General features: G+C 42.6%; 1 protein-coding gene across 4 annotated transcripts in view; it reads left to right on the top strand.

Annotated features, from left to right (window-relative positions):
- Positions 1-10,852, top strand: part of KCNS3 (potassium voltage-gated channel modifier subfamily S member 3) — a 59,350-nt gene extending 48,498 nt beyond the window's left edge. For all 4 annotated transcript variants that reach the window (XM_003826995.5, XM_003826994.4, XM_034952654.3 and 1 more), the window contains one exon: positions 4,559-10,852. In XM_003826995.5, coding sequence (XP_003827043.1) covers positions 4,618-6,093 — 1,476 coding nt within the window. In that variant the 5' untranslated portion in view covers positions 4,559-4,617 and the 3' untranslated portion in view covers positions 6,094-10,852. The remainder of the gene's footprint in view (positions 1-4,558) is intronic.
- The last annotated feature ends 9,115 nt before the right edge of the window (positions 10,853-19,967 follow it).

Genomic DNA, 19,967 nt, shown 5'->3' with positions numbered 1-19,967 from the left:
AGGGCTCTGCCCCTGCAGCAAACTTCTGCCTGGACTTCCAGGCATTTCCATACATCCTCTGAAATCTAGGTAGAGGTTCCCAAACCTCAGTTCTTACTTCTGTCCACTTGCAGGCCCAAGACCACATGGAAGTCATCAAGGATTGGGGCTTGCACCATCTGAAGCCATGGCCCAAGCTGTACCGTGGCCCCTTATAGCCATGACTGGAGCTGAAATGTCTGGGATGCTGGGTGCCATGTTGCAAGGCTGCACAGAGCAGCGGGGCCCTGGGCCTAGCCCATAAAAACATTTTTCCTCCAGGCTTCTAGGCCTGTGATGAAAGTGGCTGCTGCCAAGACCTCTGATATGCCCTGGAGAAATTTTCCCCATTGTCTTGGCAGTTAACATTCAGCTCCTGGTTACTTGTGCAAATTTCTGCAGCCAGCTTGAATTTCTCCTCAGAAAATGGGTTTTTCTTTTCTATCGGATCATCGGGCTCCAAATTTCCCAAACCTTTATGCTCTGCTTCCCTTTTAAACAAAAATTCCAATTTCAAACGATCTTTTGTGAATACATAAAACAGAATGCTTTTAAGAGCACCTAGGTCACACCTTGGACACTTTGTTGCTTAGAAATTTCTTCCACCAGATACCCTAAATCATCTCTCTCAAGTTCAAAGTTCTACAGATCTCTACAGCAGGGGGAAAATGCCACCAGTCTCTTTGCTAAAGCATAGCAAGAACGAGTGTTTGTTCCAGGTCCCAATCAGTTTTTCATCTCCATCTGAGACCACTTCAGCCTGGGCTCATTGTCCATATCACTACCAGCATTTTGGCCAAAACCACTCAACAAGTCTCTGGGCTCATTTTCCATATCACTACCAGCATTTTGGCCAAAACCACTCAACAAGTCTATGGGAAGTTTCAAACTTTTCCACATCTTCCTGTCTTCTTTGGAATCCTCCAAACTGTTCCAGCCTCTGCCTGTTACCCAGTTCCAAAGTTGCTTCCACATTTTGGGGTATATTTATAGCAGTACCCCACTCTCTGTGGTGCCAATTTATAGTATTAGTCAATTTCCATACTGCTATAAAGACATACACAAGACTGTGTAATTTATAAAGAAAATATGTTTAATTGACTCACGGTTCTGCAGAGCTGAGGAAGCCTCAGGAAACTTATAATCCTGATAGAAGGGGAACAGGCATGTCTTACATGGCGGCAGATGAGAGATGAGCGAAGGGGGAAGAGCCCCTAATAAAACCATCAAATCTTGTGAGAACTCATTCACTATTACAAGAACAGCATGGGGAAACCACCCCCATGATCCAATCACCTCCCACCAGTTCTCTTTCTTGACACTTGGGCATCACAATTGGAGATGAGATTTGGGTGGAGATACAAAGCCCAGCCATATCAGACAATAACTTAACTCTTTCAACCAATTGCCAATCAGAAAATCTTTGAATCTGCCTATGGCCTGGAAGCCCCCCACCTCAGCTGCCAGTTTTCTGGGCTTTCTGGACAGAACCAATGTACATTTTACATATATTGATTGATTTCTTGTGTCTCCCTAAAATGTATATAGCCAAGTTGTAGGCCAACAACCTTGAGTACATGTTCTCAGGATATCCTGAGGGCTATGTCACAGGCCATTGGTCACTCATATTTGGCTCAAAATAAATCTCTTTAAATATTTTAGAGTTTGACCCTTTTTGTTGACACTAGCAATTTGTACACTTCATCTAGGTTATCTAATTTGTGGACATATGATTGTTCATAGTATTCCTTTATAGTTCTTTTCATTATGTAAGGTCAATAGTGGTATTGTTCTTTCATTGCTGATTTTGCTAATTTGAATCTTCTCTCATTTTTTAATTTTCTTTTGTTTTGTTTAAGTTTTGAGACAGAGTCTGACTCTGTCACTGAGGATGGAGTGCAGTAGTGCGATCTCGGCTCACTGCAGCCTCCCCCTCCTGGGTTCAAGTGATTCTCATGCCTCAGCCTCTCGAGTAGCTGAGACTAGATGTGCATGACACCATGCCCAGCTAATTTTTGTATTTTTTGTAGAGATGGGGTTTTGCCATGTTCACCAGGCTGGTCTTGAACTCCTGGCCTCAAATGATCCATCTATCTTGGCCTCCCAAAGTACTTTCATTTTTTCTTGATTAGCCTAGTTAAAGATTTGTCAATTTTGTTGATTGTTTTAAATGACCAATGGCTTTGTTGAATTTTTTTTAAATTTTATTCTCCATTTATTTATTTGCATGTTAATCTTTATTATTTCCTTTTTTTTTCAGAGGAGGAATTTGTTCTCTTGCAGACAACCTTGCCTTTCCATAAACATAAGGGGAAAGAGATTCCTTTCTGACCTTTCTGCTCCCTTTAATGGTGTTACCGTCTGCCCACTTTTACAGACTAGAATACACATCCTCTTTTGGCCTTTCTGCTTCCTTGTCCCTTTTTTTTTCCCCAATCAGTTACCAAATCCTGTAGATTCTGTCTTATAAACTTCTTCTGAGTTTATCACTTCCTCTTTATATGCACTGCCACTGTGTGTGTCCATGTCCTTGCCACCCCTAACCTGTCCTGTTGCAGCCCTGTCTTCTTGGTCCCAGCTTTTGCCCCGTGCAGCTTTCACGCTGCTGTCATTGGCGGCTTTCTAAGTCACAGTCACAAACCTAGCTATGTCTACTTGTTGATTAAGACCCTTTAGTGGTCTTGCTGACAGAACAAAATCCAGATTCTTTGGACTGATATACAGGGTCCTTCACAATCTGGCTTCTCTCTACCCTTCGATGCCTCTGGTGGGAATGTCCTTTTCCTTTCAGTTTGGTGGTGTGTTAGTCTGTTCTCACACTGCTATAAAGAACTACCCGAGACTGGGTAATTTATAAAGATTTAATTGACTTACAGTTCTGCAGGCTGTACAGGACACATGGCTGGGGAGGCCTCAGGAAATTTACAATCCTGGCAGCAGGTGAAAGGGAAGCCAGCATGTCTTACATGGCAGAGCAGGAGAGAGAGAGAGTGAAGGGGGAGATGCTACACGCTTTGAAAGAGCCAGATCTCATGAGAACTCTGTCACGAGACAGTGCTTGGGGGATGATGCTAAGCCATTAGAAACCACCCCCATGATCCAATCACCTCCCACCAGGCTCCACCTCCAACACGCAGGATCACAATTCAACATGAGATTTAGGTGGGGACACAGAGCCAAACCATATTAGGTGGACTCCACTTGAACCTTTGAGCTGCATATAACCTCTGCTATGAAGCTTCTCCAGGTAAGGTCACTGCTTTTTTCTCAGTAATCCCAAAGATGCTTGACTGACCTCTCGCATAGCATGCCTCACATTGGATTATTAGATTATAAAAAGGAAGAAGGTGGGGGAAGTCTATGTAGTGGAGAGAACATGGACTTTGGAATTAATTCAACCTGGGTTTAAATCTTGGCTCCACCATTTACCTATTATGTACCTAGAGAGGCTGAGAGCAGTACCCATTTTTCTATCCAGCTACCATATAGTGTTGGAAGGACTGAATGACATAATGTTTAAAGGCCTCCAGTAGTATCAGGTGGGGACTCAGTATATGACAGTCTCCTTTTATTTGTATCATCTGTTCTGAGGAAACGTCATTGCATTGGGTGAGGATCAAAAGCTGTTATTTTCTCTCTGAGAAAGCGACCTGGTGTATCCTGATTAGTGTCAGAACTAAAAACAGGCCACGTGCTCAGCCAGTATAGACAATCTATGCAAAGATAATTATAGATTAGGGCCACGTGGGGACTGTCTGTGATGGGAAGGAGGAGGTGGGAGTGGAGCGGGTTTGTGTCAGGAAACTGATAGTGCAATTACCATAAAGAGGTTTTCCCAAGTCAGGTTCTTTTCATGTGGATGTTCCTGAAACACCATCCCATGAAGTGTAATGATATCTTTAAGATATAAGGTACTTAAGCGCAGGGAGATAATTATATCCTCTTGATTGTCCACATCCAGACATAGGGAGTAGGGCTTTCTCTTAAAGGAGTAAAACATTGGTACGCAAAGGGAAACTCACATCCTTTGTAAGAGCTGAGCTGAGCCCCCTGTGATGTGTGTGTTGGGGACACGACCAAGCCCTAGGGATGGGAAGGGATGAGCTTCAAGCCTGGCAGCAACTAGCCTGTCATGTCTGAATTGAGTTTTCCCAAACATGAAGAGCTTGTGCTTGAATCTCTGGAGATGCTTGTATTATGTAAGTGATCTAAATTGCATTGTATTTTTGGGGGCAAGGTTGGGAGGTACAGTTTGAATGCTTAATACACAGAGAAATTGCAATTAGGGTTCATACAAATTATATTGCCATCTTTCCTCTTTCCTAAAGAAAATGAGTTCCCAAAATCCTAAGTTTTTTTTGGGAAAAATCTGTTTTGTGTTGATTTTCTTCTGAACAAAATGCATAATAATGTATTCATTTTTATTGCATTTCCTGCTTTGCTTTTAATGTAGCCCATCATCCTGGAAAGGGCAGATTAAAAATAAGCTTGGCCGGGCACGGCAGGACAGAGTGCTAATATCATCTTGTGCTCTTTCCAGGTGCAGCCTGATCTTCCTCTTCTCCCTTGCCAGCCAGCACTCTGCCTTCTGTATCCACCATGGTGTTTGGTGAGTTTTTCCATCGCCCTGGACAAGACGAGGAACTTGTCAACCTGAATGTGGGGGGCTTTAAGCAGTCTGTTGACCAAAGCACCCTCCTGCGGTTTCCTCACACCAGACTGGGGAAGCTGCTTACTTGCCATTCTGAAGAGGCCATTCTGGAGCTGTGTGATGATTACAGTGTGGCCGATAAGGAATACTACTTTGATCGGAATCCCTCCTTGTTCAGATATGTTTTGAATTTTTATTACACGGGGAAGCTGCATGTCATGGAGGAGCTGTGCGTATTCTCATTCTGCCAGGAGATCGAGTACTGGGGCATCAACGAGCTCTTCATTGATTCTTGCTGCAGCAATCGCTACCAGGAACGCAAGGAGGAAAACCACGAGAAGGACTGGGACCAGAAAAGCCATGATGTCAGTACCGACTCCTCGTTTGAAGAGTCGTCTCTGTTTGAGAAGGAGCTGGAGAAGTTTGACACACTGCGATTTGGTCAGCTCCGGAAGAAAATCTGGATTAGAATGGAGAACCCAGCATACTGCCTGTCCGCTAAGCTTATCGCTATCTCCTCCTTGAGCGTGGTGCTGGCCTCCATCGTGGCCATGTGCGTTCACAGCATGTCGGAGTTCCAGAATGAGGATGGAGAAGTGGATGATCCGGTGCTGGAAGGAGTGGAGATCGCGTGCATTGCCTGGTTCACCGGGGAGCTTGCCGTCCGGCTGGCTGCCGCTCCTTGTCAAAAGAAATTCTGGAAAAACCCTCTGAACATCATAGACTTTGTCTCCATTATTCCCTTCTATGCCACGTTGGCTGTAGACACCAAGGAGGAAGAGAGTGAGGATATTGAGAACATGGGCAAGGTGGTCCAGATCCTACGGCTTATGAGGATTTTCCGAATTCTAAAGCTTGCCCGGCACTCGGTAGGACTTCGGTCTCTAGGTGCCACACTGAGACACAGCTACCATGAAGTTGGGCTTCTGCTTCTCTTCCTCTCTGTGGGCATTTCCATTTTCTCTGTGCTTATCTACTCCGTGGAGAAAGATGACCACACATCCAGCCTCACCAGCATCCCCATCTGCTGGTGGTGGGCCACCATCAGCATGACAACTGTGGGCTATGGAGACACCCACCCGGTCACCTTGGCAGGAAAGCTCATCGCCAGCACATGCATCATCTGTGGCATCTTGGTGGTGGCCCTTCCCATCACCATCATCTTCAACAAGTTTTCCAAGTACTACCAGAAGCAAAAGGACATTGATGTGGACCAGTGCAGTGAGGATGCACCAGAGAAGTGTCATGAGCTACCTTACTTTAACATTAGGGATATATATGCACAGCGGATGCACGCCTTCATTACCAGTCTCTCTTCTGTAGGCATTGTGGTGAGCGATCCTGACTCCACAGATGCTTCAAGCATTGAAGACAATGAGGACATTTGTAACACCACCTCCTTGGAGAATTGCACAGCAAAATGAGCGGGGGTGTTTGTGCCTGTTTCTCTTATCCTTTCCCGACATATAGGTTAACACAGCTTTATAAACCTCAATGGGTTCGTTAAAATCATTTAATTCTCAGGGTGTACCTTTCAGCCATAGTTGGACATTCATTGCTGAATTCTGAAATGATAGAATTGTCTTTATTTTTCTCTGTGAGGTCAATTAAATGCCTTGTTCTGAAATTTATTTTTTACAAGAGAGAGTTGTGATATGGTTTGGAATATAAGATAAATGGTATTGGGTGGGGTTTGTGGCTACAGCTTATGCATCATTCTGTGTTTGTCATTTACTCACATTGAGCTAACTTTAAATTACTGACAAGTAGAATCAAAGGTGCAGCTGACTGAGACGACATGCATGTAAGATCCACAAAATGAGACAATGCATGTAAATCCATGCTCATGTTCTAAACATGGAAACTAGGAGCCTAATAAACTTCCTAATTCAGTATGGAGAATGTCTTGGTTGTATGTTTTTATGTTGAGTAACTACATTTTAGCATGTTCAGGATTGGTTTGGAAGAAAAATGTTCTTTTTGGAGTACCAAGAGCCCTTCCTTTCTTTATGCTTTTGAATTTTGGGTATGTACAAAGCATGTGCTAGCTCTTTTTTCAGTAGACTTGATGGTAGTTGGCAGATAGAAGAACATGTCCATGACTAAATTGTGCTGTCCAGCATAAACTGATTAAACATGTAGGTGTTTGGGACACACTCAAAATTGGCATATATGAATGAAGCGTGTACTCTTACAGATATTTCTTCAGTATATCTTTTGAATTTTATACTAATTTATACTGCTAGGACAAAATCTCACTACCTAAAAAATATTGCAGAGCAGAGTAAACCTACACATTCACAGGCAGGGATACTTTCAGTGAATGGAAGAAGGGAGAAATGTTGTACAAATACACAGATGTGATTCATTATGACCGGAGGAGTGAAACTTAAATCTCTGGAAAAATCTATGCCAGCAGCTATAAAATGAGCCAACATTTTCCAATAGCCGTAGAGATGGTAATTTCTGCATCTCACGTAGAAACTTCTCACAAAGAAAGAAGACATACATGTGCATTTTCAGACAGTGGCAAAGCAATTCTATCCCATGTGGAGAGAATTTAGCTAAAGTGTTAATTTTGGAGATGTGTGGAGACTGTCACGCACGCCACCAGGGGCTGGTTATGGATTCTTTACCTGAAGTCTTTCCAGTGGAAGAGCCACATGGATTTGTTATGTTTGTAGATGCATTTCATTGAAAGAAGGGCATTATCAGATATAGGTAACTCTTTGACTCATCACTCCTCTTAATGTTTCTATGGCTTCGGAGATGGATATAACTAAACAGGGTTTATGGCCACTTTTAAATCTGGAGGTTTATTACATACATGTGTGTTACCCCCTGCTCATTAAAAAAAATCTTTTCTCCAAAATGCGTTTTTGATATTGGAATAAGTATAGTTTTGAGGCACAGCAATAGAATTTGGGATCTTGTTTTATCAAAGATTTTCTAATTAGTGGTGAAGTAACTGAAGACTGCTTATGTAATAATAGTAACAGTAGTAGTAGTAGTAACAAGAACAGCAATAATCATATGATAATACGCTAACTGTGTAATTGCATTTATTTATTACAACATCCCTTGAAGCAAAAGTTTGATACTATTCCCATTTTAAGATGAGGAAACTAAGGTTTGCAGGGAAGGTGGCTTGCGGAAGTTCAAGAGTCAGTAGTGGGGTTGGGCTCTGGACCCAGGAGGCTGACTCCAGGGCCTGTGCTTTTCACTGGCCCCTGCTCTGCCGTGTTAGGGAGTAGATTTAAGGAAACATCAGAACAGAGTGCATCTGAAGGGACAAAGAGCCACAAACACTGTCAGACTTTGACTTTTTAAGGATGTGAGCTGAAAGGGGGAAATGCTGGCTTATGTATCTTTCCTTTCCTAATCCAGACATCAGATACACTTATTTACAGAGACAGTTTTCTAGAATGCCCCTCAAAGCTGGAATAGGCTCTGAGGGTCTGTCCCTGAGGACACTGAATGGCAGACACAGCAGAAACTGTGGCTCTGTAAGAGCCTAGAAATGCCTTCACTGGTGAGACCAAGTAGAGTAAGGGGAGCTTTGACAGTTGGTCCTGTGTAGGAACTGAGTTTCTGCCTGTGTCTCATATTAATTGCTGGAGAGCGGCTTGCTGTGTGGCATGAGTGGTGGTGGTGGCTTCCCTCTGGGCTTGGCCGGCTGCAAACCCTTCCCCCAGCCCCTTCTCAGCCCGGTCCCTGCCATACTCTTCAGTTAGAATCCCTGCCACATCCCTAGGCCTCCGTGCCACAAGTTGCAGTGCCTTGTGTTTATTTTAGCCTCTCTGAGCTTCCCCACCATCCACACAGGGCTCCTCTTCCTCATTCCCACATGGTGACATGCTGGGTTCCTTCTTTCTCCAAGACTTGAGTCAGTGGCTGAACACGCACTCTCAGGGATGCTGGCCAGGGACTGAGGCACTGCCTGTTTCTGTGTTGATTGGTCCTGGGCATCAGGGTTCATTTGTGGGAGACCCGACCACTTCAGGGAGTTTTATCCTGTAATTCTTTCCAGTTCTTTGTTCTTGTCCTGTGACCACTTTTTCTCCTTCCAGTTCCTCAGATTTGTTTTCGTCCACAGCAGTACTTTATGGCGGTTTGGAAGGCCATTGACTCTCCAAGCACCTGTCCCACCTGAGTCGATTTTCTCTTTCCCATCCCCTCTGCCCTGGAGATTGTATTCAACTTCCGCTTGTTTTCATTCAGCATTTCCTGAGTGCTTGCTCTGATATATGTTCAGGGCAGCCTCCGGGAATAGCAGACTGAGACTCCATCCTTATCCTCTGGGGGCCTTCAGGCCAACAGGAAACAGGGGTCAATTGGCTCACCTCTTTATCTCTCTGTGTGGAGAGAGAGAGCAAAGAGAGAAGAGGCTTCCTGGAGGAGGCGACACCTGAGCTGTTCGGGGCGCCAGTCTCTGAGTCTGGTGAGTTCAGTTTGATGTTAGGGATAAAACCTTCACTGATACTGAGCAGGTGGAGTCTGTTGCCTCCCAGATCCCACTTTCCAGCCATATACACTGCTAATCTCTGCGTCTGTGGCTTCTCTTTTCTCCCATTTTGCTGACCACCCTACTTTAGTTAAAAGATCTTTCACCTTTAGATATGCTGATCTCTCATTTTATTTTTTCCTGTGGAGGTTTAAGTATGCTGATATAGGTAACTTGGTGACTTTACTTGCTCTTCCTGTTTTTTTTTCATTGTTTGCTTTTGGTCTCTCAATTGCTTGTGTACATGCCTGAAATCTTCCTCAAGTGTTTATTTTATGTTTAACTCGGAGTTTTAGGGGCACTTGCTATTGTTTCTGTCTAGATGGTTATGGTGGGCCATTGTCTTGTGGCTTCTATGCTGTGAGACCGCTGTTCTATTTTATAGAGGCTGATTAATGTTACTGGAGAAGCTGTAACTAATGTTCAGAAATGGGTATTTTGTACCATATGGAACTGCCAATATCTGTCACTTTTTCATTGAGAATAACAGCAGTTTCAATATGGTTCAATTTATTGTTAAAGGTTTGCCTCATGTTAGCACAAAGGTATTTCTCAAGTTCTTAGACAAGCTTGTGGCAGGTCCTATCTACAACATGTCTGGTTTAAGGAAGAAGTGGGCACCAGGATGCCTGGGGATTTAGGACTAGCACCAGGCTTGCTGGCTGGGTGAGTAGGAGATGGGGGAGAACCTCTCTGAGCTTGTTTTCTTAGATTTGAGATGAATATATTAATTGCTGGAATTCTTTATATCCCTGACACTTGTATAATTTGCTTTGTTACTGCAAAATGGCTAGTTCCCTTCTAACTTTGCTTACATTATAAATGTGCGTAGCAAAAACCGATTTTAAACTACTTTCTGATTTTTCTTATCTTCTCAGTAGAATCCTAACCAATGAGGTTTTATTTCCTGTTGTTGAGGGCCCAAGGGATTGACTACCTTAAAACTCAGGTTATTAAAAACATTTACAAAGGATCATTTATTTCTTCCCTATGTCTGGTGGCGAGGAGTGAAGGCCCCTAAAATGCTGGAATGATATTGGGTGAAAGACCTCTTGAACTTCAAAAAGTGCATGATTTTGGTTTGCTTTAAAATCACCTGGTGGCTTAAACTTTGTTCATTTTCAGCATCTGCTGCTTTGCCCTTCTGAGGAAGAATGCCAAAGCATTTAAGAACTCAGGAAAAAGAGGAGGGGTGAGCTGAGAGAGAGAAAACTCACAGGTCCTTGATGGCTAAGCACTGCTTAAAGCCATGGAATGTGACAGTCTGGCCCCATTCCCATTTTATAGATGAGGAAAAGGAATGACTTACCTGAGTAAGGCATGTGATATAGTTTGGATCTGTGTCTCCACTCAAATCTCATGTTTAATTGTAATCCCCAATGCTGGAGGCAGGGCCTGGAGGGAGGTATTTGGATCATGGGGTTGGATCTCACATGCCTTGGTGCTGCCTTTGTGATAGTTCTTGCAAGATCTGGTCATTTAAAAGTGTGTGGCACCACCCGCTGCACTGCCTTGCTTGCTCCTGCCTTTGCCATGTGACGTGTCTATTCCTGCTTTGCTTTCTGCCATGACTGTAAGCTTCCTGAGGCCTCCCTAGAAGCCAAGCAGATGCCAGGACAGTGCTTCCTGTAAGGCCTGCAGAACCGTGAGCTAATTAAACATCCTTTCTTTATAAATTACCCAGTCTCAGGCATTTCTTCATAGCAGTGCAAGAACGGCCTAATACAGTATGCCATGTAGCAACAGAGACCAAATCCAGACTAGAATAGACACAACACCCTCTCTTCCTCCCTCCCTGCCCCATTCTTATCCCCTCCCTTTTGCCTTCCCCACTCTCCCTCCCTTCCTTCCTCCTTCTCTCCTTGTCCTCCCCTCCCCTTCCTCCCCACCTCTCCTTGGCTCCCCTCCTTCTTGATACCCTCCTTTCCTTTCTCCCTCCCTCCCCTCCTTCCTTTTATTATAAGAGTGTAAATATATACAGAAGTTGCAAGAATGGTATCATATACTTCCCTGTGACCATCACCAGCTTCAACAGTTATCAACTCCTGAGAAACTTGTTTCATCTCTGTGACTCACTTCCTCTTCTCCCCAGTTTATTTTGAAGCAAGTCTCAATCATATCATTTAATCCATAAATATTTCAGAAAGTATCTTTAAAAGAGCAATCTTTTTCTAAACATGATTACAATGCCATTAGTAAAACTAAAAATTAATGATGACTCCTTAATGCTATGAAATAGCCAGCCTTAGTATTGCATAACCATCACTTTCTAGTTACTTGGCATTTCTGAACACCTGGTTTGAGTAAGAATTTCTACAAATGTTATGCTGAAGAGTCACAGGAATGTAGTGAGCCTCAAAAAGTAATTGAAATGATGTCTGCTTAGAGTCTCAATTATTCTCAGTTTTTCAAGACCTCCAGAGGCCGAGAGAACACACCTTACAACTGACATTTGACTTAAATGTTGCTAACGGCAGTGGCAAGTCCACTTGTCCTTATTTCACACTCACTGAAGGTAGAACCAACTACTAACTGCCCTCTGAATAATGAATGTCTGAGTTCTTCAAGTTATTCGGTTTCCATTTAGCGCTCCCTTCTTCTGCTGTAAAGAATCCCTGTTTTTAAACTTTTACTCATTTTTTTTTCCAGGAAAGTAGGAGAAGAAAGAGAAAATATTTTTTAGGTGCTACCCAATTTAATCAACATCCAAGTGTGATAGGTGTTTTAGTAGAGAGCTTAAATGACTTTCCCAAAAGTCTTAGTTTCAGATGGCTGCTGTGACAAGTTGTCACAAACTTGGTGGCTGAAAGGATGAAAAATATACCTTCTTCCAGTCTGGAGGCCAGAAGTTTGAACTGAATCTTAGGGGTTAAACCTAAGGAGTTGGCAGGGCTGGTTCTGACTGGAGGCATTGGGGATAGAATCTGGACCTTGCCTCTGCTAGCTTCTCATGGCTGCTGGTGCTCCTTGGCTTGTGGCCACATCATTCCAATCTCTGCCTCCACAGTCTCATTGCCTTCTCTTCTGTGTCACACCTCCCTCCACCTCTTTTATAAGGGCACTTGTGATTACATTTAGGCCCACCTGGATAATCCAGGGTACTCTTCCCACATTAAGATCCTCAGTTTAATCACATCCTCACAGTCCTTTGTTGATATAATATTCACAGTTTCCAGGGATTACAACATGGATGTCTTCAGGGGCCATTTTTCAGCCTACTGCACCAAAGTTACACAGCTACAAGGTTTAATGTTAATGGTGTACTAATATATTACAACTTACTCTTTGGGAAAAAGGGATAGTGGACAAAAACATGCCGTTTTGCATCAAACTTAAGTTCTAATCCTAGTTTTGTCTATGATCATGGGCAAGCACTTTAACCTCTCTGAGCCTCAGTCTTCTCATCTGTGTCTGGGGATATCAACCTTCTCATAGGCTAGTGTAAGGATGAAATTGGCTAATCTCTATAAAGTATCTGGTGCAGTGCCTGGCATATAGTGCACATTCCATAAATGAGCTCCCATATTATTATAATGCATATGGATATAATGCATATGGATATTATAATGCATATGGATATAAAGATAATCCTTTGGCTTATCTTATGTGGTACCCATGCAGAACCAGGTATTTTCTGTTTGCAATATATTAATGAAACCAAAAACAATTTGATGTGAAGACATTTACAGTAGTCAATAGAAGGGTAATTTATGAAGTATTATTGTGTGAAAAGACTGATGATCATTTTGAATTAAGAAATAAAAATCTAAAATAGAATCACAGAGCATATTGGAGCAACTTTTAAGTGAAATTTGTAAAGATTTTTGCAAAACAAAAAATGTCACTGATTGGCAAGGGATTTGAAGATGTGACGGAGCACTGGATCTGGAGTCAGAATACTTTTTTTTTTTTTTTTTTTTTGAGACAGAGTCTCGCTGTTTCACCTAGGCTGGAGTGCAGTGACACCATGTCAGCTCACTGCAACCTCTGCCTCCCAGGTTCAAGTGATTCTTGTGCCTCAGCCTCCCAAAGTAGCTGAGATTACAGGTGCACACCACCACACTGGCTAATTTTTGTATTTTTAGTAGAGATGGGGTTTCACCATGTTGGCCAAGCTGGTCTTGAACTCCTGGCCTCAAGTGATCTGCATGCCTCAGCCTCCCAAAGTGCTGAGATTACAGGTGTGAGCCGCTGGACCCAGCCGAGAATACCTGTTTGTGTTCCAGCTCTGTTTATTTCTCTCTAGATGGGCTTGGGGAAACTACTGACTTTAGCTTTCTAAGCTTCAGTGTCTTAATGTATGAAAAGGAAAGAACAAGATCGTGGCTGTAAGTATGTAAAAATTATTCAAGTATGTCCCATAAACACTTCATAGTAAGGAGCCATCAGGGGTCCCTCATCCCTGTTAAGAAAGATAAAGAGGAGAAGCAATTACATGTGTGTCCACGATGGACTTTATTACATCATTAAAAAAATCAGTGAGCAGAACATTTGTTTCTTGAAGCATTGTGTAGCTTTATTTGAAGATAGCTTTCTTTCCAAATGAATCCTGCCAGATACCAGCATGGGTATACATTTTACTGCAAAGTTCCATGGTGCTGTAAGGCCAGCTGTATGAAGCACACACAGAGCTATTTTTCCAGTAGCAATTATCTGATGAAATTGTGCCTTGTTGCAGCAGACAAGCCAGCTATATTCCCATTGGAGTAGGGAGCACGTGCTATGGTATTTATAAACTGTAAAAGCTGTTTGTCAGCATGCACAGCACATGCATTCATCCCTGAGTGCTGGCAAGAAATAGCCTCATTGTCCTCAAGAGCTAATGATGGATTTATAAATTCTGTCAGCAAATCTACTGCTGCAAGGGATTCTCTCTATAGATGATGTTGATTCCAGCACGTGCAATTTTAATGATGGACTGAATACATTGTAAGGCCCTGGGTCAGACACTTAGCCCATTCTTTTCTGAGCCGACTCCAACAGATTACAGATGCAAAGGAAGAGTCATGGTGCAAGGTGCATGGTGTCATAGAGGAGATGAAACATGGGAAGTCAGCATACTCAGAATCCTCAGCATCACCCTTCACTGCCTAGCAAGAGAGAGATTTCAGAACCATTGCAGACATCATCTTGCTCCACTTCTGGGGTCTGCACAAGCCAAAACTTTAGAATCCTTTCCAGGCTTCTGCTGTTGGCTTTGCTGGGGATGGGTGCAGGAATGGTTCATGCTTCCTTACAACCTTTTTCTCCGGGCCAGTCAGACAGCCTAGCAGCCCATAGAAGTGAGCCGTAACCCTCCACAGGGTTCACAGCAGTATACCCAGGCTCTCTTCATTGGCCCTTCCTGCTTCCGTTGGATCAGGTGTAATCTGGTTCTTGACTCTCAGCTTTGGTTTTTATCCACCATCTGCCTCTGCATCTTGGCAAATCATCTCTCTGTTCATTACCCCATTTACCATTCATACCCTCCGTCTATGTGTTTCTGCATTTTAGAGCATTTTCATGTAAGCCTACCCCAAGACAACCTCAAGGACACGCCTAATCCTCAGCTAGCTGAGGTTTAGTCCAACTTCTTGAAAGCCCCGCAGAGAGAGAGACCTGGATGTTTCAGGCTGTTGGAGTTCATGACCTCAGGTGACTGACACAGGCCTGATCAGACTCCATTCCAAGTTTCTTAGTAAGAGTTATCAACTCCCACTGGAAGCTTGGGGTCATTTCCACATAAAAATACTGCATGATGTATAATAGGATTTTAAATGGACCATGTTTCATTTGCATATTCCTGTAACCTCCAGTATAATTGCCCCTCTTTTAATCAGCCAGCCCCAGTGGCTTCTGGTAGTTTGTCCATAAGGGACTTTGTAGAGTCGTATGGTTATTTGTGATAGCTTCCCAGAGGAATAGGGAAGGACCCTATAGCTTTTATTGTGAGTGATTGATTGCCCTTGAGGATCAGATTATTTATTATGGTTTTGTCTCATATCCAATTTCATTTGTTCAATAAAAATATATTAAAGGCTACTCTATGTTATGGTTCCATTATATTATAAATTTATGCTCTGATATAGTGGTGAAAAAAAAACACAGCTCTTGCTTATAAGATGCTCATAGTCTGATGGGATGGACATCCAGGGCTGGGGTGCTTAAGGGTAGCAGAAAAGGAGCACAGGCCTTGGAGGTCAGACCTTGGTTCAGAGTCTGGCTTCACCACTTACTTGCTCTGTGACCACAGTCAAGTTACTTAACCTCTCTGAAGCCTCCATTTTCTCAACTGTACAAAGGGGACTAAGGCCCATTTTACAAGGTTGAGATAATGCACATTAAGGACACATTGTAGGTGCTCAAGAAAGGTTACTCACCTCCTTTTTTTGTTGACTAATATTGCATTCTTGGCTAAGGTTTTATTACATAAAATGAATTGAAACCTTGACATTAGTTTAGTGAATCTGAATAGAGTAGATAGTTGATGATTCAGATTTACAATCACTTGCTCCCCTCTCATTCGTTGCTGATAAACTCATATTGGCATATCAGTATGATATTAAGTTCCACTGCTGCTCTGAGGTCAAGAGCATCCTCTACCCTTGACAGGTTGCTTGTTTAGACCTTTTCCCTCTTCCCCTCATGATCTGTGTATCATGAGTCAGGAAGAGACCCCTGAGCCTTGGAAGCTTCCTTGAGCAGTTACAGACTTGCTGACATTTATGAGTTAATATTGCCTTATCAAACAATGAAGGATTCTAAAAACAATGTAGGCCCCAAATAACTGCCTCACAAACAAGTATTTTAATGCTGAAGTGATCACCATATTCCATGAAAGTTTTGGCAGGGGTTTCCCTTCTTCACTGAGCACCAGATGTCTACAATGAAATTGCACAGGTTTGTCCTCGGACAAGCACCCATCATTTCTGATGGTTAAATGTTTCAATCCATCTCAAGAAACTGCCTGCAATCAGCAGATCTAATAAAGCTGGAGTTTTAAAAGTAGTTTGGACCCATTGGAATGTGCTGTTGCAATTGGAATAGAAACTGTGCAATAATATTATTACATATATGCTTGACATTGTTTTAAGTGCTTTATCTAAATTATTTAATTCTTACAACAAGACCATGAGGTAAGTGCTGTTATTGTCCTCATTTTACCAAGGAGACTGAAGAACCAAGGGGTTTATAAACCACCCCCCAACAAGGAGACTGAAGAACCAAGGGGGTTATAAAACGTGCCCAAAGTCATGCAGCTAGGAACTGGGGAGCTAGGAATTGAACCCAGGCAGTTTGAGCTCAGAATTCATGCTGTCAACCTGTACTACAGTATACAAACTCAATACTAGTTTTTTAAAAACTAGTTTTATTTTATTTTTAATTGACAAATAATAATTGAATATTCAGTACTAATGTAAGTCATTGACTAATGGTCATTTAGAGATTCAATTGAAAAGATTTTGATTATCTCAAGAGGCTGAGTTTTTGATGTTTACCAGTAGTATGGCCCCAAATTTGTAAGCTGAGAATTGATTACTCATTATTTCTTGACACTCCTGTTATTACTGAGACCCTGCTTTGTGGTAAGAACTTTCTTGGCTACTGGTGAGAAGAGTGGGGAATTATTATTAAACATGATCTTGTCAAGAACTGTGAAAGATCTGAAGTTTTCCCTACTTGTATGGTTGTAAGTTAGTCTGCTACAGATTCATGGAAGCTGGGAAAGGCACATGGTTTCTGGGTTGTAATAAACAACAGGCACTTCATTACAGCAACAGCAGTAACCAGAGTATTGGCATTGATGCTTGTTCTCTGAGCCTCAGTTTCCAGCTCATTCCAAAAGAAATTTGGGGTGGTTACAGAATTGATCAGGACTCTCTGGAATAGAGGTGACAGAAACAAGAAGATAAGAATGAATTAGGGCTGGGCAGGGTAGCTCATGCCTGTAATCCCAGCACTTTGGGAGGCCAAAGTGGGTGGATCACTTGAGATCAGGAGTTTGAGACCAGCCTCACCAAAATGGTGAAACCCCATCTCTACTAAAAAAGCAAAAATTAGCTGGGAATGGTGGCACGTGCCTGTAAACCCAGCTACTCAGGAGGCTGGGGTGGAAGAATCACTTGAACTCGGGAGGTGAAGGGTGCAGTGAGCTGGAGATTGCATCACTGCACTCCAGCCTTTGTGACAGAGTGAGACTCTATCTCAAAAAAAAAAAAGAGATGAGAAAAAATGTGGCAAATGTGAAATAAGTTGGAAAATATGCATAGCTATCCATTTCAAAATATATATTATTTAATTACTTGTGCTCTGACTTGTTTTAGGAGGGTTTTTAAAGTAATTTCAAAGATATGTCCATCTAACATGACAAAATGAAAATAACTGGAATATATGCATTTTTGTGCTGACTGCTTCCCCAAAGGACTTTGTTAAACTTAGGAATTGAGAAACAAATAGCAGGAAATTAATAGTAAAACAAACAAACAAACAAAAAAACCAAAAAGGAATTCACAGAAGAAAAATTGGATAGAGCCCCAAATTCTAAATGTGTGGTTTCCATGCACAGTGACTGGCCTTAGGATCTATCCTGGGATCTGTCCTGACCCTTTGTCTCACATGCATGAAAACTGAGGGCAAACTTGAAACACCCGAGCACAGTCTTCTGCAATCACCCCAGCTTTGCCTACTTTACTTATGAGCAGGTCCTTTTCTGCCTCTGCCCTGACTCTCAACTTTGACTCCTCTTTTTAGTTCTGCTCCTGCACTGTGGTTTCTGCACTGGACACTGTCCTCCCATGGTGACCTCAGCAAAGCGTTTCTCAGGATGTTGGCTCAGGGCTGCTCTAGCGCTTTTCCTGACTGCCACAACCTGTGTGCATGGAACCCAAATCCCCATATGGACAGGTACTGTCTGGGTTAATGGGACACACTGCACCAATTGTTGGCCCCACACCCACAGCAGTTGACTACTTTGCTCGGTTGTTTCTTTTGCATAAATGTCTTTTTCACCCAATTGGCTACCTGTCAATGTGGAGCCTGGGCTTTCTGTCCTTCACATCTTCTATGACTGTGTATCAGACTACTTTATGCATGTTTGGTGGTTTCAAGAAGTTGCCAGCTGGCTTCTTAATTTGTTGATAGGACACTGTGCTAGCACACCCAGGGACAGTCATTTTATAAAATAGTCTCAGTTTTCTGATAAATATTTAAATGCAGGAGGATTTACTTCTCAGCTGTAAAATAACAACAACAACATCAATGGCACAAGCAATAACAGCAACCATATCATCTTCAAGTTTTGAGCATTCCCGTGGTAGACACTTTGCTCATTCTCAAAAAATCCCATGAGTAAAGAACAATTTTTAGCACCATTCTATAGAGAATAGATTCAGATACAGAGAGTTTAGGTGATTTTCCCCAAGTCAAATGAGTAAGTTAAGTAGGATTAAACCTGAGTCTTCCTGACTTCAAAGACCAGATTTCCCCACACTGCTACCTCTGGTTTATTCAGTGGCATCCATGATGGCCGAGGGACAGCTGCCAGGAAAAATCAGGGGGATCTCATTTGGGGTCACCTTGTGACAAACACCTCAATCTCTCAACACTTTTCACCTCCAAATAGCTAATGAGGTAAGTCCTTATTCAAAATGGAAGCTTTTTGTAAACAAATTGTTTAATCTTAGTGATCACCCCATACCACCACCAATTCACTTAACAAAGTCATTTGTAAGTCTATCAGCTTTGTTCTGAAAAACAAAAACAAAACAGCTGATTAAACTCGTGAGCATGGCATTAAAAAACAAATAAAATGGAAGCTTTTGCTGCAACATTAGTCATAATCCGTAGCAATTTACTTATACCATCACCCATTTTGCGTTGTTTCTAGCCTGGGAAAAGAAAGTCAGTCTTTCTCAAAGCCAGCCTCATCACTTATTTCTATCCATTGTTTATTCGTTTGTCATTCATTCACTCAATATTTATTGATCATCTCCTGGGTGCCAGATGCAGTGCCAGGCTCTGGAAATTAACAGTGGTTTGTCCTTTCATGCCAGTCCTTCCACCATCCTCAGACCTTCCTTGTGTCTACCATCCCCTTTCCTGTCACTTATACCCACTCCCTCTTTTGCTGATTTGTTCCAACTCAGCCTATAAAAATGCCGAAATCATTTCCATCCTCTTCCACTCCCTTCTTCTTATCACCTTCATTCTGCTCTTCTAAGCCAAGCTTCCAAAGAATTCCCTATAATTACAGCTTCCCCTTCCTGTCTGCACATTCACTCTCAATCCCCATAGTCTGAAACTGCCCTTACCAAAGTCACTCCATTGAACACATCTGCATCCACACCTTCCTGGGCCTCTCAGCCACCTTGGACAGTATTGACCCTTTCCTCCTTCTGGAAGTGATTCCTTGGTGTCTTTGACCTTATTCTCTGGACCTTTGTAATCCTGAACATTCTGTCTCTGTCTTCCTAAAGGCTTGTTCAGTCTTTACCCAGAACGGAAGTATGGGCTCTTTGCAAGCTTCCCTCTGGTCTACTGCTTTTCTTTCTCTGCTCTTTTTTTTTTGTTGTTATTGTGCAATTGCATCCACTCATGTAGCAGTGGCAGACGGGCATTTATATTTCAGTTTTTGCCTGTTCCCCTGAGCTTCAGATAGACAAAAAGTCCTGTGGAACCCCACCACTGGGATGTTCCACAACAAGTCCTAAACTGAGCTCATCATCTTCCCGAGATGGTGATCCTATAGTCTTGTCTGTTTCAGGGGATGGCAGCACATCCACCCTGTCACTCCAGTCAGATGCCCAGAAGCCACTT

The sequence above is a fragment of the Pan paniscus genome, chromosome 12 (assembly GCF_029289425.2).
Source record: "Pan paniscus chromosome 12, NHGRI_mPanPan1-v2.0_pri, whole genome shotgun sequence".
NCBI lineage: Eukaryota > Metazoa > Chordata > Mammalia > Primates > Hominidae > Pan > Pan paniscus.
This window is presented reverse-complemented; position numbering and strand designations above follow the sequence as displayed.